The 24873-nt window shown below is 30.3% G+C and overlaps 7 protein-coding genes across 10 annotated transcripts; 3 read left to right on the top strand and 4 right to left on the bottom strand.

Moving 5' to 3' along the window:
* Positions 1–139: 139 nt before the first annotated feature.
* Taf7 (TATA-box binding protein associated factor 7) lies at positions 140–3318 on the top strand. Its single transcript, XM_074247191.1, has 8 exons — positions 140–278; positions 361–656; positions 765–893; positions 1002–1082; positions 1367–1724; positions 1826–2170; positions 2919–3088; positions 3248–3318. Exons 2-8 carry the CDS (start codon positions 567–569, stop codon positions 3287–3289), a joined length of 1215 nt encoding a protein of 404 aa, XP_074103292.1. The 5' UTR covers positions 140–278; positions 361–566; the 3' UTR covers positions 3290–3318.
* Positions 3319–3756: 438 nt separating this feature from the next.
* On the bottom strand, positions 3757–9585 carry Evi5 (ecotropic viral integration site 5). 3 transcript variants are annotated; one of them, XM_074247189.1, is made up of 10 exons: positions 8828–9585; positions 8268–8530; positions 7913–8170; positions 7554–7818; positions 6844–7206; positions 6041–6718; positions 5485–5967; positions 5286–5384; positions 5041–5090; positions 4256–4398 (listed from the first exon to the last, which is right to left on the bottom strand). In XM_074247189.1, the coding sequence occupies exons 2-10, from the start codon at positions 8444–8446 to the stop codon at positions 4392–4394; spliced, it is 2382 nt and encodes a 793-aa protein (XP_074103290.1). In that variant the 5' UTR covers positions 8447–8530; positions 8828–9585; the 3' UTR covers positions 4256–4391. The 3 variants fall into 3 exon arrangements, with proteins under 3 accessions (XP_074103289.1, XP_074103290.1, XP_074103291.1); XM_074247190.1 differs by having other exon boundaries at positions 4262–4398; positions 5022–5090; XM_074247188.1 differs by lacking the exon at positions 5041–5090 and having other exon boundaries at positions 3757–4398; positions 8828–9580.
* Positions 9586–9872: 287 nt separating this feature from the next.
* On the bottom strand, positions 9873–12288 carry Fer2lch (ferritin 2 light chain). The gene is made up of 4 exons (XM_074247227.1): positions 12146–12288; positions 11745–11858; positions 10471–10745; positions 9873–10393 (listed from the first exon to the last, which is right to left on the bottom strand). Exons 2-4 carry the CDS (start codon positions 11851–11853, stop codon positions 10103–10105), a joined length of 675 nt encoding a protein of 224 aa, XP_074103328.1. The 5' UTR covers positions 11854–11858; positions 12146–12288; the 3' UTR covers positions 9873–10102.
* A 156-nt stretch (positions 12289–12444) lies between these two features.
* Fer1hch (ferritin 1 heavy chain) lies at positions 12445–15750 on the top strand. The gene is made up of 5 exons (XM_074247228.1): positions 12445–12797; positions 13962–14080; positions 14718–14879; positions 15103–15243; positions 15343–15750. Exons 1-5 carry the CDS (start codon positions 12728–12730, stop codon positions 15487–15489), a joined length of 639 nt encoding a protein of 212 aa, XP_074103329.1. The 5' UTR covers positions 12445–12727; the 3' UTR covers positions 15490–15750.
* Positions 15751–15863: 113 nt separating this feature from the next.
* On the bottom strand, positions 15864–17376 carry Rpl14 (ribosomal protein L14). 2 transcript variants are annotated; one of them, XM_074247230.1, is made up of 4 exons: positions 17358–17376; positions 16584–16685; positions 16153–16347; positions 15864–16068 (listed from the first exon to the last, which is right to left on the bottom strand). In XM_074247230.1, exons 1-4 carry the CDS (start codon positions 17358–17360, stop codon positions 15901–15903), a joined length of 468 nt encoding a protein of 155 aa, XP_074103331.1. In that variant the 5' UTR covers positions 17361–17376; the 3' UTR covers positions 15864–15900. The 2 variants fall into 2 exon arrangements, with proteins under 2 accessions (XP_074103331.1, XP_074103330.1); XM_074247229.1 differs by lacking the exon at positions 17358–17376 and adding an exon at positions 17173–17197.
* A 436-nt stretch (positions 17377–17812) lies between these two features.
* Positions 17813–22373, top strand: Smid (nuclear valosin-containing protein-like smid). The gene is made up of 6 exons (XM_074245951.1): positions 17813–18220; positions 18389–18598; positions 18782–19066; positions 19633–21552; positions 21632–21853; positions 21966–22373. The coding sequence occupies exons 1-6, from the start codon at positions 18065–18067 to the stop codon at positions 22086–22088; spliced, it is 2916 nt and encodes a 971-aa protein (XP_074102052.1). The 5' UTR covers positions 17813–18064; the 3' UTR covers positions 22089–22373.
* Positions 22363–24415, bottom strand: LOC141529436 (KIF-binding protein). Its single transcript, XM_074245953.1, has 2 exons — positions 24271–24415; positions 22363–24183 (listed from the first exon to the last, which is right to left on the bottom strand). The coding sequence occupies exon 2, from the start codon at positions 24159–24161 to the stop codon at positions 22365–22367; it is 1797 nt and encodes a 598-aa protein (XP_074102054.1). The 5' UTR covers positions 24162–24183; positions 24271–24415; the 3' UTR covers positions 22363–22364.
* Positions 24416–24873: the final 458 nt, after the last annotated feature.

The raw sequence follows: 24873 nt of genomic DNA, 5'->3' as shown, positions 1-24873 counted from the left end.
GGTTTGTGCGACGCCCGAATGGCATAAGGAACGGCACGCCGATATTCGATGCTACTGCTCTATAGTGCTGCTAATGCTTTCATCCACCACTTCCCCTTCTTCTCCTACTTATACTATCTACCATTTATATTTGCATTGCTCCTAGCTGCTTTACTTGCTGTGTTGTTACTTTTCTATGTATGGATCTACTGTACATGCACTGAAAGTAAATGTGTGAAGAGAAGGACAAAGAATATCCAAATGACCTCGATGCATGCGGCGCCAACCGGACATCCCGAGTAAGAAAAAAGATGCATTCATTTCTTTCATAATAATAACAATAACAACAATTATAATAATAATAATATTTTATTTTCCAAGTATGCTAATGATTAGCTGCCAACCTTTACAATACAAAGCGTCGTCTTACTACATGCCTGCCACGTTTGCTAAATAAAATTCAGATTGTAGATATAGTAACAGATAAAAATAACAAACGTAACCTACAGAATTAAAAAAACTTACTGATTGTGCGGGTTATTTTGTGATAACAGTTTTATTATTATTTATTTATACAAAAAAAAAATATGCATAGACATAACGCAGATCATAATAAAAATCGGGCAACGGAACCGCAGCCTGAACTAGAAAGTCAGTTTATATTACGCTTACCAGAGGTAATTATTTTTTATTGTTTTTTGTTTTATTGTTAAATGAGTCATTTGGAATACTATTTTTTTTTCTGAGAAGTTTTATCCTTATGATGATTTTTTTTTTCTTTCTAGGAACCAGCGAAAGTATTAAGAGAAATCATTCAAGCGGGATTGCCTCTGAAAGATAGATTGACAGTTAAAATTGAAAATGACATGAGATATGGAGAAGTTAGGTTTGATCACTGGCTTCTACATGCTAAAGTAATTTTTTTATAACCGGAATTTAATCTAATAATTTTTTTAGCAATTAATCCTGTTATAATTTAAGATTTTTATAATCGAATATATTTTTTTATCAATGGGATTTAGGTTTTGGACTTGCCGACGATTGTTGAGTCGATGAAAACTATTGATAACAAAAGCTTCTACAAGACTGCTGATATTTGTCAGGTAAAATTTTGAATTTTATCTTCTCGAGATTTAGAAATTAAATAATATGAAAATTAATTTAACAGATATTTGATAATTTTTAGAATTTTTGTTAACAAATAAATTATGGAAAAAAAAAAAATTGACATTTAGAAATTAAAAAAAAACTACAAATGCAGTTTTTTAAAAATAATTTTTTAGAAGAAATTTATTTGTTAAAAAAAGTTAAAAATTGGTCAGGTGACAGCTAAATTTAATGTCATTTAAATTATTAGTTATTTATTTATTTTTTTTTATTGTATTAGCTTTTAATATGTAAAGAGGAAGACGATCACACAACAGATGACGAGTCTCCGGTGAGACAAAAGAAAAAAGATCCAAATAAGGTGGATAGAAAATTTCTGTGGCCTCATGGAATAACCCCTCCGACAAAAAATATACGAAAAAGGCGGTTCAGAAAGACTTTGAAGAAAAAATATGTGGAGGCTCCTGAGATTGAAAAAGAGGTCAAAAGATTGTTGAGAGTTGATAACGATGCAGTTGACGTTAAGTGGGAAGTTATCTGCGAGGATGAAGATAGCACGAAGCCTAATAAAATATCTAATTCGGGCACTGTTAAGGGTAAACGAGATCCAAGTGGATCATCTCAAAATGTCGATGTTGGTAAGGAACAACGCTTGTTAATTGTCAGTTTATTCATCATTCGTGACAATGATTAATAAATATTGTTATTAATTTTTAATAATATTAAAATATATTTTCAGCTGAGCACCTTATTTTCGGTGAAGCTGTTAGTGACAGTGAGGATGAGGATGAAGAAACTAATATCAATGTTGAATTAGATGAAACTAGCCGCATATCCGCGGATAGTCGTGTTTCGGATTCGAATTCGATGCAGGTCGGTTTCTCCGAACGTTCTGGACAGGACACTAATACATGCACTGAATTACTCACGGAATTTAGTAAAGATATGTTCCCACCACAGATTTCTTATGATCAAGAAAACAAACCTAACGTTGTAGATGTTCAAAAAATACCCAAAATTGAAGATTTTCATTCGGAATACATTATTCCAGACGATTCATCACCGTCAATATCTACTACTAAAGGTATATTTTTTGTTTTTTTAGATATAGAGATGTAAGAGCATCTATACATAAAGCTAGATATTAGATAAATTATCCTACATTATACAAAATATTTAAAAACATATAAAAAATAGAAATTTATTCTACTATTACAATGATAGATTCTTGATTCAATCTTTTATCTTATAGTTTAGCGTTTTTCACGATAATTTAATGTCTTAAAATTATTAGGTAAAAGGTTAAAATATTTTATTGCAACATAGTAAGCGTTCTGTATTTAATTACGCTAATTCTTTTTTTAATTTTAGGGAGAGACATCGACTTAAATCTAGTTCTAGTTTGTTTAGCATGATATTAAATTTTACACTCTTGATAATAACGCATCAGGGCTTTTACAATAAAAGTTTTCTTAATGTCAAGGGGTAGGTGAAAACACCAAGACCTTCGAAATATTGTTAATTTATTTTTCGCTAATAAAACAAACTGTTAAATTTATTAGAGCTGAAATATTTTTATGAGTCATAAAGAAGTAGAGCTTTATGCTGGTGACTAATTACATGAGAATTTATTACTAAGTAATAGTGGTCATTCATGACTTTGTAGAACAATTTAATTACAATTGATGAATAATTTCTTTAGATAGTTGAAATAACTCATTAAATTAAATCAAATTATTAATGTCTCTTATAAAATTATAATCTATTTATAGAGTCCAGTCATTCTTTCCCTATCTTACAGAAGTAAGTGATAATTATTATTAATGTTCTAGGCTCACTATCTTCACGTTTAGTCATCCTTCACAATGAGCTAGCGGATATTCGTCAATGTAAACAGCAACAAGAGGCCGAAATAGCAAATCTTGATAATCTTAATTTACGACAGAGAATTCAAGAGATTTTGGACAATCTTGGGATGCAGGAAAAACAAAAAATGCAAGAGGTAAATTTAAAAAATGAACAGTTTTTTTTTTTATAATTATATTATTAATTTTTGTCGTTAAAAAAGCTTGTCAACTCTTCATCTACATTTAGTTAATAATTTATGATCGATGACAGTATATTTAATGAGATGCTAACTCGTGCTGTATTTTTGTTCTAGATCCATGATTTAGAACTTCAGAGTAAGTACGCGATTGAATAATATTCATGTGCGCAGGATGAGATGAATAATGATGACAAATCATTCACTACTTGATGTAATAAATACATCTATAATAATAATTGCAAACCAAAACAAAAAGTTACAATAATTTTTTTTTTTTTTTGCCACATACTACTTGTACAATTATTTAAGTCTTTTTTTTTTTTGTTTTTAAGATTTATATCTACTTGCATCTACAAATTTTCGTCAATAAATAAACGGGTCTAGGTTTCTAACTATTTATAGTTATATACTCATAAATCTATGTAAATAGACAGAAAAATTAATAAATATCTATAAAATTATAACTGCTGTCAAATAAAATACTGCAAGTAATTTAAAAAGTAGCAGAAGATGAGCACATAAACAATTGCCAACATTAGTTTTTTTGTTTTTTAAATATAAATCGGTAAACAATTAATTGGCCCCTTTTTTTAAAAGGATAGTTAAATTATTAAAATATAATATAGAATGTATTTGAATTTATATTTTATATTATATATTATTTGTATGTATTTATAAAAAATTTCATTTAAATGCAATTAACATTGTATAACAAAATGCCTAACATACTATAATTATTATTTAAAACAATAAAATTAAAAGAAGACAAAAACAAAGAATAAAATAAAATAGTTTTAATAATAGATTTATCATGATATTTTTTTAAGTATCCCAATCACTTGGATTAATTACCAATTTTGTTCGTCCATATCTCGTCAATTTATAATTTTTGTTACTCTAAAAAACACTAAGTGCCATTGATACAATACTTTGTATTGTGCGCCATACACGCATCCTATAAAGATTTAATGCTTTAGATAAATCAACTATATGACAACATCAAAGTATGTATGCAGTAAAATTATTTTACATAAAAACTTTGATGTTAAATATGTATCTCGTATATATATATTTTTTTTTCTTTTTTTTTTTTTTTCATCTTAATTTCTCGATGAATCGGATATCGTTACATTATTAAGTTGATCTTGAAGACAAATTCGCAGATCTCGTTCGTCGAATTCACTGTCTGTATCAATACTAGTATTCCGTCCAATTCGTTCGGTTGACCCAGTCCATTGGTATTTGCTATTTTTCAATCTCATGATCTATGATTCAACAATAAAATTTCTATTATTAATAATAATTCATAAAACCTTGCCGTTAGACAATAAAACAGACTAAGCAATAAAATTGACTAATTAAATAATTAAAAATAAAATACCTTCTACTCAGGAAAAATTACATACATCGCACTCGTTACTCTTAAATCTATTTTTACCAATAAATTAAAAAATATAAAAAATAATAAAACCATATATTTTAAAATTATTAAATATATTAATAAGATTAAAACATCAAAGCAACATGCTTACTCAGCTCGTTCAATATATCAGCTATCAATCATAAATGCTACTTATGTAAATTAAAAAAAAAATCTAACATGCTACAGGGTCTAATAGAGTCTTTAAATGCTTGGATAACTAATTATCTAATGTACAGGTTTATTAACCAATACAATTAATTAATAAAAATAAATAATTTCCACAAAATACAGAAAATGTCTCAGAAAAATGAAATAAAATAAAATAAAAAATTACAAAAATATATTGAAGGTATAATTTTTAGTCTAGCTACCAATAAAATAATAATTTTGTTATAGTTATAATTGAAAGTAATTATAATTAATAAGTAACATTGAAAATTGATATATTGGCAAAATTACACGTACTCGATAGATTTGAACTTACTCGAGCCACCGCCAAGGCTCTGTCTCTGGACTGGTTATTGGCGTGGGGAACTATAAATTTAAAGAAAGATAAAAACAACAATAAAATTTAAATATTGTCACCGGGTATTATCAAACGAATGCGATGTATAGTTGACGCTACGACGCTTAATAAATATTAATAAACAAATATAAACGAGTAACCACTTTTTTATAGTTTATTTTATTTATTACCGATAGAATATTATTTTTAAATATAATTATTACCTCTGCTTTTAGCTCAGCAACTTTGTCTTGCAAATCACGTACTCGATCACTGTCATCTAGATTGCTTCTCAATTCACCCTCTGCATACATTTCTTCATTCTAAAAAAAAAAAAAAAAAAAAAAAAAAAAAAATAAATTACCGCTATAAATTCTGTACTATATTATTTTTCATATTAATCCGTTTATTAGCTTCCATCACCTTCAACTCGAGTAAGGATATTTTTTGCGTTAATTCAGCAACATGTTGAGCGTGTTCAGCATCTCTGATTCGAGCCATCATCGTATCGTCTTTCATCTTGGACTCCAAGTCGGAATATTTATGCATCTGTTCACGCAACTTGCTAGTCAATTCCTTTATTTTAGCCGAGGATATTTCAAGTTCTTCGCGAATTAATTTTTCACCCTCATCCTGACGACGAAGTTGATTTGTCGCAACCTGGACCTGGGTCTCAAGCTCCATAACTTTGAGCCTCAATTCTTTGACTTCGGTGAGTACTTCCATCTCACGTAAACGCGATGACATCAGATCTTCTTCCAATTTTTGTATTTCATGTCCGCGGTTCTCCCAAAAGAGCAATTTTTTCGGCGTTGAGTCAGCAGCTGGGGTTGATTGAGCCGACCGGTGTTCTTGTAAATGTCGTTGCCAGGCAGTACTCAGCTCTCCAACTTTTTGCCGGAGATCCTAGATTAATAACAATGTGTATATCAATGACAAAATTTTAAAATTAAAATAATTATTTTTTAAAAGTAAAAACCTTTAATGACAAATTGGCTTCAGCTTCTCTCAGTTTAACAGCTATCAATTCCTCTTGTAAGTGAGCGACAGAATTATCCGGGGTTGATTCACGTAAAGTTTTTTTATCTTGCTCCAATTCCTGTATCCTGGCTCTCAAATCCCTAATAGTCGCGTCTTTCTCAGCTTCATGCAGCCGTACACGCACCAACTCCTGCTGCAAACACTCGACCATTTCTTCTTTCTGTGACAATGCCTCGGCCTTTAAACTCATTTCATCAATAGACGACTGTTTAGACGACATATTTTCTTCCAAAAGCATCGATAGCGATCTCAATTCCTCGTGAGCCTGCTCTAGTTGATGGCTTGTCTCAAGATGAGTGTGTCGCAAAGCCGCTAGTTCTCTCTGCACAACGAAAGTCGTTTCTTCCTCCTCAGCGCGCGATACTTGACCCCTAACGAGTTTATCTGCCAGTTCAGCAGACTCAGCCTCCAATAGCTCTGTTCGCTGTCGCAATAATCGATTTTCGGCTCTCAGTCGTCGCAGTTCAACCATTTCCTCTTGTTCCTTCATTTTCAATACCGTGTAGTCTTTTTCTAGCTTTTTCATGCGCTTTGGATTTATTTTCATCCCATACGCCAAATTCATCAGTACATCTGGATCGTTTTCAGCTCTACCCGGCAACTCTTTCTGAAAGAACTAAAAAAAAAAAAAAAATTAGATTAATAAAAGCTTGCAATAAATAATTCGAAATAAAAACATTTTATTTATCCACATGTCCCACTGATTTTATTTGAATAAAAGATACGCGAATAAACCTGTACCTTCAACATGCCTTCCATATCTAAACTGAGTAAATCATCCTTTCCCAGATCCAACATAGCCAGAGCGACTTTAAAAATAATATCCATGCCTTCCATTAAAAAAACATCAAAAATTCGACAGGCTAGAGGCAGACTTAATGCCGTTGTAAATAATGTAAGAAACCATGAAGAAGCATACATTGATGTATGAAAACTTTGAGCTGTAAAGTGAGCTGATAATTCCGGATACGTATCTGCTACTAAGTGTTCTAATTGATACATGCAGACACCGAGTTCGGCCATACTCGGCTTAAACATATCTCTTAAACGGTATTCCTGCATTAGAGCTACTAAAACAGCGAAAGCTTCTTCTTCAGGCATTTGCTGTAATAAATTATTTAATTTTAATTATATACAATTTTTAATGAAATAAAAATAAATAGTCATTTCTTTGTGAAATTTCTCAATACAAAAAATACTTTATGTTAAATATTTCTGATTAAAATATTCTCTTATTTTTATTTTTTTGTGCCTTTAAAAATTATATATCATTACTTAAAAACTATAATTTACATATTAGTTTTTTTTTTAATATTGTAAATTATTATTATTTTTGCTTTCATAAAGCTTTGTATTGAGACATTATTTCTGAGAAAATAAAATTGAGAGCTAAGAAATCATCCCGAAAAGCAATAAAATAATTTTTTAACACGAATTTAATAAATACATACTTGCATCAGTAGCAAACCAACAATAAAACCAGATCCTTGACAATACCCGACTTCACGATCGTGAAGACTGTATGCCTTCATAACATTAAATAAACTCTCCTGCCCAAGCCCATCTTTTTCTTTAAAAAATTCGTGCTCCGGATATGTTCGTGCAATGTCTCTTCTAATTATTCTCTCGCATGCTGATGTCGATTTAATGTATTCAGCGAATTGTTTTTTAACCGGTGAATCGTGTGCTCCACACAACAACTGCCATACGATACCTCTGCAATAAATATTATTATCACAAGTTAAGGTAATTAATTTAAATACATATACAGTAATAAGTGAAATTTAATAGCTCTCAGCTTTCGTGTTACCGAAAGTGATGAGGTATTCCTTGCTTGACCAATTCTTTGATAACATCTTTGTGTTTTCTCCAATAATTTTCCCAGTCGGCGACTATGTGACCCCATCGCTTCCACACATCAACCTCGCCGTCAGTCGGGGTGTGGCGCCGGGCTGCGGTTTCATCTTCACCGCTAGAACCCGACGCCGGGGTTGCAAATGATTCCGAACTTTTTCTGCTGTGATTACTTTGTAATGAATTACATGACTTTACATCTGATTCAATCAGCCTAAAATTATTAATATTTTTAAAAATAAAATTTTATTTTATGCTCTCATTAAAACTCTCGAGGATTTAAAAGCTATTTATAAATCATAAATTATTACCTATTAGCCTCTTCCAGCTTTCCTAAAAGGGCCAGCTCGTCGGTAGATATAATGTTATTTTCGGAACTCACTTTTTTTAAATTTGAATCCAATTCCAATGCTGATAGAATGATGATAGCTTTACAGCCAAAGTCCCAGTTTATTTTATTAGATAAATTTTCAATTAAATTTATACTCATCACCTGTGACTCATATTAGCTTACTAAATCCTCATATAAATATAAACATATAAGGCAAAGCTATTTATTTTATTTTATCGAATTCTGAAATAAAAAAAACACAAAGTATCACATCAGTATCATTCTCAGCATCTCTAATTTGTCAATACAACGTATGCACAACGTAATAACAAAATGTAAAATCACATATTATCAATTAACAATAGAAGGTTACGTTAATTTTAATAAATTATCACTTCAATTACGACTTTTAACAATTAAAATCAGTCTAAGTACTTAAAAAAATTATAAAAAATTTATTATTAAATAGTTTTATCACAGCAATTGAATAACAGTAATTTTGACAGCTGTCTTTTAAATTGTACACGTCAAATTACTCACCTTCTATGTTAAAAAATTATTTACACAGTAATACATAAAAAATAATGTACGTGTTTAAGTATATATGTACTCAACAATAATAATAAATTAGCAATTAATATCTAATATCACTTAATGTTTTATTTGGATGATAATTAGTGCCAATTAATTTAATGTTTCGGTCATTTAACGATAGATAAATAAATTCTCAATAAATTATATCACTGTATATATTTTTTTTTCGTAATATTCAGTCGTGTGTACAGAGAGTTGAGCAAAGAGGGGGAGGATACCTTTCCAACTCTGGAATGTGAATGACAACGGTAGCCGCCATATTGAAGTTGCGATACATAATATATATTTACATATATATAGGATGTGGTGAGAATTGTGAGATACATTTTATTTTGATGTAGGAGTTTTATTATCATTTCATTTTTTCTTCTTTTTCATTCAAATAAAATGATATTATCATAACATAAGAAATTAGATAAAATATTTAAAAGCGTTGGAGTGATAAATTTATAACGATTTATTTCCCTCTTTATCTTGTTACTCTAATTCATTATCTATTCCATTATTCAATGGATAATTTTTAAAGATTTTAACTGTCGATAAAAGTTAAAACAATTTAATGACATTTAATTTCTAGTTTAATTCATAAGTTTTCAAATTTTAGCTATTTAAAAAATTAATTTAAATTCTCAAAATTTTATCAATTTACTGTGCAAAATATCAAGGCCAAAAATCCACATATTGATAAATATTTATCAATATTGAATATTTTTTAATTTTTCTTTAAAAATAAACTAGGCATAGAAAATTATTTATAAAAATCTCATTTTTAATTTTTTAGAGCTTCTAAAAATGAAATTTTTTAAATAAAATTTTCTTGCTATAATTTGTTTGTTAAAAAATGCTGGAGAATCAGTAGATGTCATTTAATTTCAGTATCATTGATAAATAAATAGTACAATAGTTTCGTAATTAATCTCTACTCAACATGGTTTTAATTTAAAGTATTTTATTTTTATCAAAATATCAAATAAACTTAATTTGTAACAAATTACAGATTTATAATGGATATATATTTATATATTTGATCTATACAATTGTTACAAGAAAAAAAAAATTTTATGATAAAGAACAGATAGCATTTAATCTCAATTACAAATTGATTATGATAAGAGTAGTTGTAACATAAATTAATATAATTAATCAATAAAACTTTCTTCTTTTTATATGAACTATCATAAATAACTTTGAAGGTAATTTTTAGAAATATTGATCATTAAATTACAAAGTTTTTTTCAAGTACTCATCGAACATGAATATTGATAACGAAGCGTCATTATCACCAAGAAGACGCTTCAAATCATTAGTATGTCCGGCTAGAGTTCTTACAGTTTCAGCTTGTGGTTCCATGAACTGTTCTTCCATGTAGTGAGCCACTGAAGAATCAAGTTTGGTATGGTGTTGAGCTTGTCCGTGAACGCGGATAGCCTCATCAGCCATTTGTTTCTCGGTATCCAGAGCTTTGGCCAAGCTGCTGATTTCAGAAAGCTCAACGACACGTTGTTCCTTGCCCTGGAGATTTAAAAAAATAAAAGAATAAAAAAATCTAAAATGTGTCGCCAGTTAAAAAACATATTCCTTATTCTTACAGTTCGCTTGAATCTCGGAAGCTGATTAAAGTCCATTTTTCCACCGCGCTTGGTGATGAATTTAATAATGTCTATAGCATTTTCCCATGCTCTGTCAGACATTTTGCGGTAAAGACCTTTGAATCCTTCACGGTTTGTTTCATAGTTACCGAAGTGCGTTGACATGAGTAAGTACTCAAAGCTCGTTTCAATGTTTGCATTGGCATAGCTTTGCAAGTCAACCATTAATTGGTCAATTGCACCATATTTCGCATTACAACTTAGCATTGTGCCATCTGTTGATAAAAAATATATAAATGTCATGTGTCATTGAATATATTTATCAATTATTCTGAAAATAACAATCAATCGAAAGATGTTCGGAAATCATTTACAAGTGGGGTCAACTCATGTTGGGCCATGTTCAATTTTTTTTTTTAATTGTTCGTTTTTTATGTACTTTACAATTTATATATATATATATATATATATATATATATATATATATATATATATATATATATATATATATATATCAAAATCATCAAAAAAAAAGATAAAATAGAAATTTTATCCAAAAACATGAAATTTTTGATAAAAAAGGCAATTTTTTTTTCCAACTTTTGAAGGCAAAAAAGTTATTGAAATTTTTATTTTTTTCTTTTCATGGCATTTTTTTATTATAAATGCACCGTAAAAACAAGCAGAATTGAAAAATATTAATTTTTCACCTAATTATGGCCGAAAATGGAGTTGACCCCACTTGTAAATAATAACTAAATTTTTTTGTAAAATGTTTACAGTAAAATTTTATGCTTGACCAAAAATCATAAAAATATTAACAAGACATGAAATTAAAGATAACAGCCACTTGATAATTTTTTAATTTTATTTAAAAAATAAATTTTTTCTAAAACACAATTTTTAAAAAATTGCATTCATAATTTTTTAAAATTTCTAAATGTTAATTTTTTTTCTCATATATTTTTGCTATAATTTATTTGTTAAAAAATTAATAAATAGCTGCTAAATTAATTAACATTAACAAAACTTATAAAAAGTCATATGTATTTATTTAAATTTATACTTGATAAATATTTAATGTATTTTTATCAAAACAGTAAAATCTTGAATGTCTGTTACTTTCAGTGTATTCTATATCAGTATAATATGATAGTCTTCGTAAATGTGACACCAGATAACAACAAACTACTTTAAAAATTTTTAAAAAATCTCAATTAACAAAAAAATTTTTTTATTAGTAAATAAATAAATAAATAAATAAATAAAATTACCGCCAGTGAGTGGACGAGGACTACAAGCGGCTTCAACATCATTGTAACAAAATTCACCAGAACAAACGCCTATTAAAAGCAGTCCCAGTAATACTCCAAACTTGATCATGATTTCTAAAAGAGTAAATAAATAAATTCATTTATTGTTTTAATTTAATCCATAAAGACAAAATAAAAGTGGAAAAAGTATGTGTATCTCTAATCTATAAATGATTCATCGAGGAAAAAAAAAAAAACTTCGCTATCTCTTTAGCTTACGAACAAAAGATCATGATCCAAAATATAGAAAATACGCAGATAAAAAAGCAGAGTCAAGTATTGGCATAAACAATTGGGTGATGTCAACGTATCAATACTATAAATAATGAAATAAAATTATAATGATAATGACCGATACTTACAATTGATGAAGACAAATCTGATAATATAAATAGCTGGTAAATTATTAGATTGAGACGGTTTTGCTGACGAATTACGACTGAATTTTCTCTGTCCTTCCTCGGCAGTGCCTTAGAGCTTCGAGAACCTACATCACTTGCTTCACCAGTCCGATATTTGATGGACGCATGCGCGAATGTTATTTGTCTATATTATCTGCAATAAATATAGATATATATATATATATAAGTGTATTAAAAATCCTGTTTTGTATACTGAGTTTCAGAGTTGAGACATTACCGCGTTAGACGTTGTGACTTGGAGATAATATATAATCACCGTGCTTTGTTTATTCAAGTGGCTAATGGCCAGCTCATTTTGTTCAGCTCTTTGATATTTGTTGGTTGAAAATTGTTAACGAAGAGCCTTCTGTACCAGTGTGTATAAAGGTTGCTTCAACACCAGAGGATAGAAGAGACGCTAGAAAAAAAAAACCAAAAAAATACCTTTGGAGATTTTAATCGCCATTCTATTACTCGCTTCTAAACCATCAACTTTATTGCGACTAATTTTTCTACAACGTTTGAGCTATTTTAATTGTCATCATGAAGGTGCTGTGTGCCTTAATTGTTGCACTAAGTTGCATAAATGCATCCTTGGGAAATGGATTAAAATGTGAGTAATTTTTTTTTATTTTTGTTTTTAAAATTATCATCTTCATTGTCAACAAGATTAACGTCTTATTTATTTTCATTCCTTTCTTTTTCAATTTTAACTTAAAACTCCAGAATGATGACTCATGCTCATACTTTTTTGTTTTATAAGAAATTTATTTACAATTTTTTAATTTATTTTATTTTATTTATTTATGGTAATATTTCACAATTGATCCCAATGAATTTAGATTGCCAGTGCATTTACAGTATGATGATAATCAACATTCTTTGTTTTATTAATTTATTTTATTTTATTGCAGCAGATAATTTTCAATAGTGATAAATAATCATGAGTATTTACAGAGAATAATTTATAAAAATAAATTGTCTTCCTCAAATTGATAACAATACTGCGATATGAAATTACGATATTAATTTAATTGTTGCATTTATTACAATTTACTTCAAGTTAAAAATGTTTACCAACTTGGGTAAATACTTGTATAAATAATAAAAATACAGTAACAAAGGACGATATTAAAACTTTAAGTACTGGCGATAAAAAAATTATTTCTTTACTGATTAAATTGATACCGTAAAGAATTGAGAATATTTGCACTTGATAAATAGAATATTTAATTATTAAAAATTATAAATTTTAATTAATTGATTAAAGTGATTACTGATTTATCAGTGAATTTATAATTGATACTTTTACCAAGTCTGGGTTTTGATTCTAGAATATATATCTCGATTATATAAATGACATTTATTTCTAAAAAAATATTTTCATTAATCATAATGACCTGTTTGATTATCTATAAATGAATCAAAATGATACAATTTTTATAAGTGGGCGTTAATATCTAACGATATAATACTCCAAAGGTCGAAAGCTTATCAAAACCGTTATTATTTGTTAGTCATTATTTATAAACTATTTATACAATTATAACAAACAATAAATAAAATATTCTACTTTGTGTTAAAGTGTATTATCTAAATGATAATATGTATTTCAAATAAAAGCAAAACATCCTTTGTACTTTTTTATTGCTCATGCTTGAGTCAATTGTATTAATAGTACGCTTTATGTCGAATAGTTCTTGGCTATGTGTAATATAATCGTAATTTTTCATTGATAAATGAACAATAGTTAAATAATGATATTATTAATGTTTAGGTACGTTAAGACCAGGGGAATTTCCTTTTGAATGGCGTGACATGGTTGATCCATGTACCAAGATGCTTGAAGCTCAAGTAAAAACAGAAATTGAGGCTTCCATGACTTACTTAGCGATGGTATTATTTTTTACTTTTATTCATATGATAATTGAGCCCTAATTGGCGATAATTTAACAGCCGATCCCATCTTTTTCTCCCGTTGCACTCACGGCGAGAAACGGTACTATCCTTTTTGCACTCGCGATGAAAAAGCTAATTGCAGTTTTATGATTTTCTTCTAAACAAATGAGAATTTCTATAAAAACGCTCTGATATAAAATAAATAATTGAAAAAACTTTTACGTAGCAGAGCGTTTTTATTTTTTAAATCTTCTTTGTTTAGAAGAGAAATAAAAAGCTGTAATCATAAGGACCGGCTCTTAACCCGAGCTGTATATCTTCGATACGAATGAGAATTCATGAAAATTAATTTAGCAGATATTTAATAATTTTGTTAACAAATAAATTGTAGCAAAAAAAAAATTGACATTTAGAAATTTTGAAAAATTGGAAATGCAATTTTTTAAAAACGATTTTTTAGAATTAATTCAATTGTTGGATAAAATTAAAAACTTGTCAAGTGACAGCTAACTTTAATGTCATTGAGAATTAATTAGAAATTTACACATTTTAAACAAAATTCGATTACTTAATAACTGGTTATTTGATCAGTCTATAAATATGTAAATTTATACATTTCTTCTTTTTTTTACAGGGAGCCCATTTCTCTCAAGATTCAGTCAATCGTCCTGGCTTCGCTAAATTCTTTTTCGACAGCGCAAGCGAAGAACGTGAGCACGCTATCAAAATAATCGAGTACTTGTTGATGCGTGGACAGCTTACCAGTGACGTCAGTAAATTACTCAAGTTCCCGTTGGTAAGTAGAAATAATAATTTTAGCGTGAATTATTTTTATTGTCAATTCTTAGTAATAATCACAGTATATTTCTATATATCCTTATTAATAGATAATTATTGCCATTGAATTGAGTAATACTGTGCTTATTTGTTAGTCTATTATTCAATTGTCCTTATTATTGAAGTAAACCATTATACATTTTAATAATTTAATTAAATTTTTTCGTGCCTTTAATCAATAGAAACCAATTGCCGGGGAATGGAGCAGTGGAGTAAAGGCTCTTACTGAAGCGCTCAGCTTGGAAACACGTGTCACTCGCAGCATCAGAAAAATAATTGAAAAATGCGAAGCACCAGCTGATGTCAACTTTAACGATTATCATGTAAGATCATGTTATAGTTTATCACTAATTTTTTTATAAGATAAACTTTTAATAATTTATCATCTTATATTAATTTAATTTTTATTTTTTTTATCACAGCTTGTTGATTGGCTGACTAGCGACTTCCTAGAAGAGCAATACAGAGGACAGCGCGAGCTCGCTGGAAAAATTTCAACCCTCGATAAAATGATGGACACTCATGGTCCACTTGGTGAATTCTTATACGATAAGAAATTATTAGAATGAAAAATTTTAATTCCATTTAATAAATATTAATATACTTAAGAAATCAAATCAAGAACAAATTCGATATTTAGTCGATCATACGTAAATATATACTTTAACTATTTCTTTTGAATTTTCTTTCCAGTTTTTTTTTTTTTATGAAACTTTATCTATATAATTTAATTTGTTAAATGTATGATCAAAGTTTATGATGTAATTATTGTATAATCTTTATTCGAATAAAAATATGTAACATTCTTTAATAAAATGAATCATCCTTAATTCTTAATGTGTTAAGAATTATTTGTAGAGTTGAATATTTTTAATTGAGTGTATTTAGTTCATTTTGATAACAATAAAGTTTAATGACAGGTTGAGAAATTAAATAGATAAAATTAAGTTTTATAAGATTTATTTGAAGTATTTATCAAATTACTTCTTGGATTTCTTTTCTGTTTTTTTAGAGTCTTTAATTGCTGCTCCTTTTTTTGTTTTCTTGCTTAATTTCTTCAACCTGAAGAAAGCGTCGGATCTAAGCTTGTTGCGGATTTGACGAGCTTTTCGCAACTTGAAGCGGTCAAAGTCGCTGAGTGTCAAACGCTAAACAAAAAATAATGTTTATAAATAATGTTAGTTAAATATCAGTGGTTAAAAATAGGGATTAACAGTTGATGCGCAATTTACCTTTGCTTTGGCTGCGGCTTTCTTAGCCCAGACAGTTTCACTCCACTTCTTTTCCAACTCCGCAGCATCCCAAGCCTTGCGTACAACTCTTGTAGATCCAGTAAATGGGAACTTTAATTGGAATTTTGTGAGGTGAAGTTCACTCAATCTCATCTGGCCTCTGGGAATTTTAGATTGAGGTCCATCGACTAAAACCTGTAATCAACAGCTTTATTAATTTTTTAAATAATCAAAAAAATCAAATGTATTTAATACTGATATAATCTCAGATAATTTGTTAGACATCAGTAAAATGTCAGCCGGCAATTCCTATCAAGAACAAAGGTTCATCATGATTTTATATTGTAATTTATTTAATAAACATAAATATTAAATTTTGTTTATTTTTAAAATTTTGTAAGTAATAATTAATAATTATAAATTTATCTTACTCTGTTTTGGTCAATAACATCAACAATAGTGACCAATTTTCCTTTATTGACACCATCGTTAACCAGGCATACACGGCCCGTCTGCACGAATCGTCCGAACGGCTGTAAAAAATAAAGATGTAATTAATAAAAATTCAATAATACTTAAGTTGACAGATATTAAAATTTTTCTTGGAATTTTATAACAATTAAATTATTAAAAAAAAATTTCACATTTGAAAATTAATAAAAATTACAAGTGAAAATTTTTAGAAGCATTTTTTTATTGTAATTAATTTGTTAAAAAATTTTTTAAAACTGACAGCTGACCGCTAACTTCAGTATTATAAAATTTAACAAATAAAATTGACAAAAATTTATCAATAATCTAGTATAAACAATCTAAAATAAATAAAAAGCAATAAAATTATTAACAAAGACGCTAACCTAACCTTACTTCACATGTAAAAAAAAATTTCAATATCTAAAAAATATCCGGCGAAAATTAATTAAAAAAAAAGGTTCAAACATTTTTAAAAAATTATTATCTCAATTAATTTAACAAAATAATTGTAATAACTCTAAATAAAAATTTAACTAAATATTTTACCATGTGCTCGTGTCACTACAACATAAATGCAGGTTACAAAGCTCTTTAGCTCGACTTACTCTCAAAAAAATGGATTATTATAAAAAATATTAATCGCAAAACGCTAATTAATTATTATTTCGTCTCAAACCAATCGGGAAAAATAATTAACTACAAATAAATATAAAATTATATCCCTTACATACCATAATGCTCTGATTCTCGAAGTAAAAGAAATACCATTTTTATTCCACGGTTGATAGCGACGTTGGCGGCACTAGTGGTAGTTATGAAAATCAAAACAACAATTAAAACTGTAGAATTTATTGTTTTCTTCTACTGAGTAATGATTTTAAAATTATTCTAATTATAATTAAAAAATTATAAATTAATTTATTAATGAAAATAATTGGACTTTTGCAAAAATTAAAACTTATAACACTTCTATAGTCGGAAGTTTGTCGAAATGTGAAGCTTTGTTGTCAGCCAATAGCCTTGCAGAGAATTCTACACGATGTTTTTACATGTAAACATCGCTAAATGTAATATTTCGTTTTCGTTTTCCTCTTTCATTTCTCATACAAACGATATATGTTTTCATATATATTTAGGGTTTACGTTAAATGTGTGTAGATGTGTATACGTGTAGCGTATGTAACAAATAAAAGTCGCCGGCGTAAAATTCATTGCCGGTTAGTGGTTTAGTGTAAACTGTAAACTGCGTAGACCAATAGTTACATTTAATAATAATCATATATGTTAAGTACTAGTTAATAAATAATGGTTTGATTATTGTTTTAACTGAATTAATACCAAACATTATTGGATAGTATATAAAAACAATTTTATCAGTCACGTGATAAAATTATAATTTTTATAAAATTGTAACGTCATATATTTCGATCATTCAAATATGAATAAAATGAGAAAATTTAATTCATCTATTGACATAATACCCCTTCAGGGAGTCAGTAACGAGGATATTATGAGTCCAATGGGTAATAAAAGTCAAATGGATGATCAGATGCGTTTACAGCGAGATCCACAAATAATATCTCGGGTGCAAATGGTAATTTTTAAATATTTTTCATTTCTAACCTAAAAATACCAATGGCGTTAGTTCTGTTTCATTTGTTTACCAAACATTTGAAACACTAACAATATTTATTTTTAATAATTGATAATTAATTATTAAATCAATGAATTTTTAATTATTATTTATTATTTTTTCTTTCAGTACTTATATGAAAATGAAGACAAAGTTTACATCGATGTTAATGAAATGGCTGATAGCTTGCAGAGAAAATACCGCGATTACCGAGCTAAGAAGCGTTCAGCATTTCGCGCCCTGGTACGTCGTGCCTACGACGAAATCACCGAGAGTTTTTCCAAGAAATCAGACTCGCTTTCACGACAGGATGAATATGATGATGAAGTTGAGATTGAGGTATATTTTGTTACAGTTTTTATCAAAATGATTAGACAAGTATCGAAAGTAATCTGAGTACTTGTTGATTTAGCATTTTTTTTTTTTTTTTTTTTTTTTTTTTAATTAATTCAAATTATCATTAATATTTGTTTCGGTGTTGATGGTTTGAGTCAGTCTAATGAATTTAATATTTTATTTCAGTCAGACACACCGGGAAATGACACACTAGGCAGAGAGCTGATTAAAATGTACAAAAAATCAGTCGATGAAATGAACGGTAACGGGAGTGACAAGGAATTAATTGATATTAGCAGTGACGATGATTCTGAGAAAGTTGAAGATATCGCGCCTGAAAAGAGTCATCAGTTTGCTATGAGTGGTGAACAGACTTTAGGCAAAGCGGGATCTAAAAGTTCAACTTCTGGCTCTAAGGCAAAATCGTCGAAATCTGAACAAACTAAGAAAGAAGATATTAATCACCAGAAAGTAAATTGTTTATATTTAAATTAATAGTATATTGTGTGACTAGGGATGAAACAAAATGATTTCAGACCAGAGTGAAGTTGCCTGTCCGAGTAAAGCGCATCACTTGGTCTGAATTCGTGTTTCATTCCACGTCACACATTATATTTTTCATATAAGTTGCATTGAAAATGCTAGTTTCAATGTCTGGGCTAAATCGTTTCAGACGAATAGCGAAATAAATTAAAGAAAGTAATGGTTTATTTTTTATTAAATATTATTCGTAAATTGAATAGTTTTCTTTTGCCATTTTTATTTATGCTTCGTTACAAAATTATAATATGTCAGTATAGTTAACGGTTATAATGACAATTATAAAGGTATAAAATAAATAAATGATTCATAGAATTGAAAATAAAGCTGCAACTTCATCTCGCGGGCAGAAAATGATTGATTTCTGCCCGGCAACAGTTGCATTGGTCTGAAATTGACTAGTTTCAGTTGGCTCAACAATTTTCAATGCAAGTTATATGAAAAAATAATTAAAAATTTGAAAACAGTATTTATATAATTTGTTTGTTATTTTGTAGCCTGGGGAATCCTCAGAAATAAAATCATCAGGGCCAGACAAATCTCGAAAACGACCACGAGAAAAAACAGCCGATGGTAGTCCTTCGGGGATACTGAAGAAAAAAAAAGAAAGCCAAGCATCAGTGGAGACCAAAGTTAAATTTGCAGACATAGGCGGTAACAAAAGAGTACTAGAAGACGTTTGTAAATTTCTGGTGCACATGAAACACCCAGAGATATTTAAACAACTAGGAGTGTTGCCGGCAAGAGGGTTTTTACTTCACGGTCCTCCGGGATGTGGTAAAACATTGATAGCTCATGCTGTAGCCGGTGAATTAGACATTCCCTTGATAAAAGTCGCAGCACCTGAGCTGGTAGGCGGTGTTTCTGGAGAAAGCGAATCTCGAATCAGAGAACTGTTTGATCGTGCTATCGCTACAGCACCTTGTGTATTATTTTTAGACGAAGTAGACGCTATGGCGCCTCATCGTGCCACCGCACAAAAGGAAATGGAACGGCGTATGGTTGCTCAACTACTTTCCTGTTTAGACGACTTGGGTACCAAAGAAAATGGTGAAAAAGTCTTAGTAATTGGTGCTACTAATCGGCCAGAGTCATTGGATCCGGCTTTGAGAAGAGCTGGTAGATTCGACCGCGAGGTCTCCCTCGGCATTCCCGATAAAGAATCGCGTGCCTGTATTTTACGAGTTCATGCTGCCAAATTATCTTTAGCAAATGACGTTGATATTAAGACAATAGCTTCGCTCACTCCAGGATTCGTAGGCGCTGATTTAGTAGCGCTTCTTCGTGAAGCCGCTATTGCTGCTGTCGATAGAGTTTTCAAAGCTTTGAAAAAAGAAACTTCAGCGATTAATTTGACGACCTCGAGTGACAAATTGGTTGACAAAGTTCCCGAAAAAGCTGATAAAGAAGAGACTGAAAAACCTGTTGATGAACCAACTGAGAAAGAACCTGAGAAATCAACCACCGACCGGTCAATAGTGGAAACAGAGCAAGATAGTAATAAAATGACTGTCTCGCCTATTGAGACAGAAACTGAAACCGACAAAACTAATCAAAGTGCTACTCCTGCAGAACCTGAAATTATTGTACCTGAGGAAGTTAATATGGCGTCACCGGGTACTAGTACAGATGTAACAGTACCTTTGACTAACGGAAACACAACTGAGGAACCAAAAGCACCTGAGCCATCGAAATCAAACTTCAGTGATTTGGATGATCTGTTACAGCTGCTCCATGACACAAACCCTCTGTCACCTGAACGTTTAGCTGATTTGCGCATTGAAAATATTGACTTTGAGGTCGCTTATCGTTCCGTTCAACCTTCGTCCAAGCGTGAAGGTTTTGCTACAGTACCTGATGTTACTTGGAAAGATATTGGGTCGTTGAAAGAAGTACGAGAAGAATTACAAATGGCAATCCTTGCACCAGTAAAACATTCCGATGACTTCGTGGCTTTCGGGCTTATGGCTCCCACTGGAGTTCTGCTGTGTGGCCCGCCCGGGTGTGGAAAAACACTGTTGGCTAAGGCCATTGCCAATGAAGCAGAAGTTAATTTCATCTCTGTCAAAGGGCCAGAGCTACTGAACATGTATGTAGGTGAGAGCGAAAAAGCAGTAAGACAATGTTTCATTAGGGCTAGAAATTCGGCTCCATGTGTGATATTCTTTGACGAGCTCGATGCTCTGTGTCCCAAAAGAACGGAGGGTGATAATTCAGCAACCTCACGTGTTGTTAACCAAGTCCTCACTGAAATGGACGGTATTGAAGGTAGAAAAGGAGTTTATTTGATGGCTGCTACCAACAGACCGGATATTATCGACCCTGCTGTAATGAGACCTGGAAGATTTGATAAAATTCTTTATGTTGGTTTCCCTACGCCCCTTGACAGAGTTGACATTCTGAAAGCTTTGACTAAGGTAATCATTTTAATTGTTGATAAACATTTTTATTAATTATAATAACTTTAATTGAATTTACTAAAATATTATTTTTTAGAATGGAACACGGCCCCAGTTTGAAGATGACGTGGACTTGGAGGCTGTTGGAAAAAGTGACAAGTGTGACGGTTACACTGGAGCTGACTTAGCTTCATTAGTACGAGAGGCTGGTATTGAGGCACTCAGAGAATCAATGATTAATAACTCTGGACTCACTAAAGTGTCAATGCGGCACTTTGATTCTGCTTTCACTAAAATTCGTCCTTCAGTACATGAAAAGGTAAATAATAATAAATTATTAAAAATAAACAAAATACTTGTATAAAAAGCTTGCAAAATTCTTCTTCTCCGTGTTATATTTATTTTTTAATGAAATGTATTTATAATTACAGGAAGCAAAGCACTACGAAAAGTTACAAAAACTTTACGGTATTAAAAAACAAATTGTGGAGCCAATGGAAACACCAGTTGATACTCCTATGATAGATTCGTCTATGGAAGCCATGGAAACGTGAAAATAATAGTTTTATTTTTTAAAACTGTACATCATTTATTATTATTATTATTACTATTATTTTTTTTTTCCTTAACAATTTTAGTTTTCTGTCGTTTCACAAAATATTCATCTTACATTTATATTATTAATTAATAATGCTTAATCATTAAAATTTTTTACATAAAAAAATTAAGATTATATCACATTGTGTGCGAATAAAGCACAGTAGAAAGCTGACCATGTTTGAACACTGTATTGAGAATAAAATTTTCAAAAAACAAATAAAAAATTTATTTCATGGTGCTGACATAGTTTGCTTGAGTTTATTTAATTTAAGCGGCAATAAATTAGCAAGATCTTTGCAAACAGTCAACTCAACTTTCATAAATTCAGCAGCATCCGGATGAGAATTGCAGTACTCGACGAAGAAGTTGTAAGCATTGATGCTGTTCATGATATTTTCAATTTGAGCATTCTTATCCGGCGTTATCAATTTATTGTACAGCGTGCCCAAGTGAAAGTAAGCGAACAGCGCGGGACGAACCAATTCTTCAGGAAATTCTTTAAGCGGTGGCGAAGATTCCGATTCTTTGAGTGAATCCAAGAAAGTTTGGTAATACTTAATAGCAGATCTACTTAGATGATTTATTTTTGTTAAAGCATGAGGTGTAGGCCGTTCATCAGACGTCCGAAGTTTATCTAACTTAATGTCTAGAATCGCTGAATAAGTTTCTCCAAGCTCGATCCAAAGTTGCCGACACTCCGATTGATAGTATCGCGGATTAAGTTCTTTGATAACATATTCTAAGATGTCTATTCGTCGCTTATGCATTTTTGCCTGACGACCTTCATCTTCCTCAAAAAAGATCAAGTATTTATAAGCTTGCGACATGTCCTGCATGATGTAAACATAATCCGAAGCATGAGTTTCTAAAGCGTAGAATTTTTTAGCTTGATCTAGCCACTGCTGGACGTTGAGAAAAATTTTTTTAGCATCGTTAAAATCTAGCAAGTATTGATCAGTCACTTGCTCAGCGATCGACTGGATAGGTTCCTCGAGCTTTGTAAATTTCATGCTCTCCAGTGTTTCGATGTCCACGGCGTCTTCAGCTTTGTTGTCTTCTTTGGGTTCTTTCTCATCATCAACATTATCAGCACGTTCAATCAACCGATCCCTGGACATGCTCATCAGCAGGATCCCATACTTGGCCCAGCATCTGGCGACATCGGCGCTGCGATGTCGAAATTGCTCCCATTTAGCAGCTTTCAGTTCTTCGTTGGCGTTTTCGCCTACATCGTCAATCAAAGAATTCTCGTAGGTCTTAAGAATATGAGAAGCAGCTGCTAGATGATGACGAGCTTGTGAAAAATGTTTACGCTCCATGAAAAACTGTGACAAGGTTGCAGCGTTCAGTGCCCAGTCGATGTAGTTGAGGTCGTCGAGCTCCAGTTGCCTCTGCAGTGTCATGTGACAGTAAAAGGCAGCACGCTGGTGATCCTTGCAAATGCCGTAAATTTGCGCGATGTAGTACAGAGTCAGAGTGTGTAATTTTTCCAAAACATTTTTGGGAGTTGGCTCTTCACTGTTGTCAATGCCAAATAAATCAGACATACCTCGAGGCTCACGCGCTGGCTCGATGCTTTTGAAATCCTGGTAAACCTTTTCAGACTTCTCAACGAATGCTTTAGACTTTTCATACTCACCCCACTGGAACCAGATTATGCCCAATTGATTGAATGCACTGAGAGAAGGTAAAACACATTCAGATTCCAGTTCATGACCTTTTAAAATTTCAACTGAACGCATCAGATTCTCTTCAGCTTCTTTCAATTCTTCGTTGTCTATCAAAATTATTCCTATGTTCAACCAAACGATTGACAGCATACCAATCACTTCAATGTCTTGTTCAACGGAGTTATTAATTACATTTTCGAGCTTCATTTGCATTTCTCTTAATATTCCCACGGCTTTATTTTTTGTTTTACAATCGGGTCCCTCAGGATGGTCATCTTGCGGTTCGTCAAGTAATTTCCTAACCTTTAAATATTTTTCTCGTAATTCATCAACTATTTCTTTATTTACACTCACCATTTTTTGGCAGCAATTAAATTATCTGTTGAACAATTTATAAATATAATTAATTTTTTTCAATAGTTTTAATAATTTTATTTAATAATAAAATAGTAAATTAATTGCTTACTTTTTGAAAATTTATTTGTCGTGAAGGGAGTTGTCAGAAAAAACTTTTCACATGGAAACAGCACGCAAGCGCATTTTATATTTATGTTGATTATAAATACAAATAAATTCCCGGAGTAGATGTATATACTTAATTACTTTTATTTGAGTAAATTAATTAATTGACTTGATAGTAAACTATTTTTAAAATGAAAGAAGATTGAATTTATAAAATCATCAAACAAAAATTAATTTAAGGAAAGCGCTGATACACTAGAGACTGCAAAAATAGCCAATAAAATTTTTTTAACTTGCCAACTATTTTTATTCAAATTTTTTCAGATTTTTTTATATTAACCGGCAGTCCAATTGAACGGGAGAAAAAATAATATTTACCTTCTGCTCCAAGTTTCTTGTAGCCACGGATATTTCTTACAGGCAAGGGTGCTTTTTTTTGGTAAATTTGTGTCTATATTAAAATATAGATATCTGATCATTTTTAGAATTTTTTAAATAAAAATTTATTAAAAAAAATTCCATCTTCAGAAGTTCTAAAAAATTATTTAAACAATTTTTCTAAAATAATTTTCTATATGCTTAGTTTATTTTATGAAAATTAATTTAC

Source organism: Cotesia typhae, unplaced genomic scaffold, assembly GCF_013202065.1.
Source record: "Cotesia typhae breed Kobodo isofemale line unplaced genomic scaffold, CoteBio_Ctyphae contig_48, whole genome shotgun sequence".
Taxonomy (NCBI): Eukaryota; Metazoa; Arthropoda; class Insecta; order Hymenoptera; family Braconidae; genus Cotesia; species Cotesia typhae.
The sequence above is the reverse complement of the archived record's forward strand: the minus strand, read 5'-3'. Positions and strand labels throughout refer to the sequence as shown.

Coding starts and splice junctions, on each gene's coding strand:
- Taf7 (XM_074247191.1), top strand. CDS start 567: ATGCATAGACATAACGCAGATCATAATAAAAATCGGGCAACGGAACCG. Junction 657..764: donor TTATATTACGCTTACCAGAG/GTAATTATTTTT, acceptor TTTTCTTTCTAG/GAACCAGCGAAAGTATTAAG. Junction 3,089..3,247: donor AAAAACAAAAAATGCAAGAG/GTAAATTTAAAA, acceptor TTTTTGTTCTAG/ATCCATGATTTAGAACTTCA.
- Evi5 (XM_074247188.1), bottom strand. CDS start 8,446: ATGAGTATAAATTTAATTGAAAATTTATCTAATAAAATAAACTGGGAC. Junction 8,171..8,267: donor AAGCTGGAAGAGGCTAATAG/GTAATAATTTAT, acceptor TAATAATTTTAG/GCTGATTGAATCAGATGTAA. Junction 7,819..7,912: donor GGAATACCTCATCACTTTCG/GTAACACGAAAG, acceptor TATTTATTGCAG/AGGTATCGTATGGCAGTTGT.
- Fer2lch (XM_074247227.1), bottom strand. CDS start 11,853: ATGATCAAGTTTGGAGTATTACTGGGACTGCTTTTAATAGGCGTTTGT. Junction 10,746..11,744: donor TCCTCGTCCACTCACTGGCG/GTAATTTTATTT, acceptor TTTTATCAACAG/ATGGCACAATGCTAAGTTGT. Junction 10,394..10,470: donor TTCCGAGATTCAAGCGAACT/GTAAGAATAAGG, acceptor TTAAATCTCCAG/GGCAAGGAACAACGTGTCGT.
- Fer1hch (XM_074247228.1), top strand. CDS start 12,728: ATGAAGGTGCTGTGTGCCTTAATTGTTGCACTAAGTTGCATAAATGCA. Junction 12,798..13,961: donor CTTGGGAAATGGATTAAAAT/GTGAGTAATTTT, acceptor ATTAATGTTTAG/GTACGTTAAGACCAGGGGAA. Junction 14,880..15,102: donor AATTACTCAAGTTCCCGTTG/GTAAGTAGAAAT, acceptor TTTAATCAATAG/AAACCAATTGCCGGGGAATG.
- Rpl14 (XM_074247230.1), bottom strand. Junction 16,348..16,583: donor ATGTTATTGACCAAAACAGA/GTAAGATAAATT, acceptor TGTTGATTACAG/GTTTTAGTCGATGGACCTCA. Junction 16,069..16,152: donor AAGCCGCAGCCAAAGCAAAG/GTAAATTGCGCA, acceptor TTTTTTGTTTAG/CGTTTGACACTCAGCGACTT.
- Smid (XM_074245951.1), top strand. CDS start 18,065: ATGAATAAAATGAGAAAATTTAATTCATCTATTGACATAATACCCCTT. Junction 18,221..18,388: donor TAATATCTCGGGTGCAAATG/GTAATTTTTAAA, acceptor TTTTTCTTTCAG/TACTTATATGAAAATGAAGA. Junction 19,067..19,632: donor AAGATATTAATCACCAGAAA/GTAAATTGTTTA, acceptor GTTATTTTGTAG/CCTGGGGAATCCTCAGAAAT.
- LOC141529436 (XM_074245953.1), bottom strand. CDS start 24,161: ATGGTGAGTGTAAATAAAGAAATAGTTGATGAATTACGAGAAAAATAT.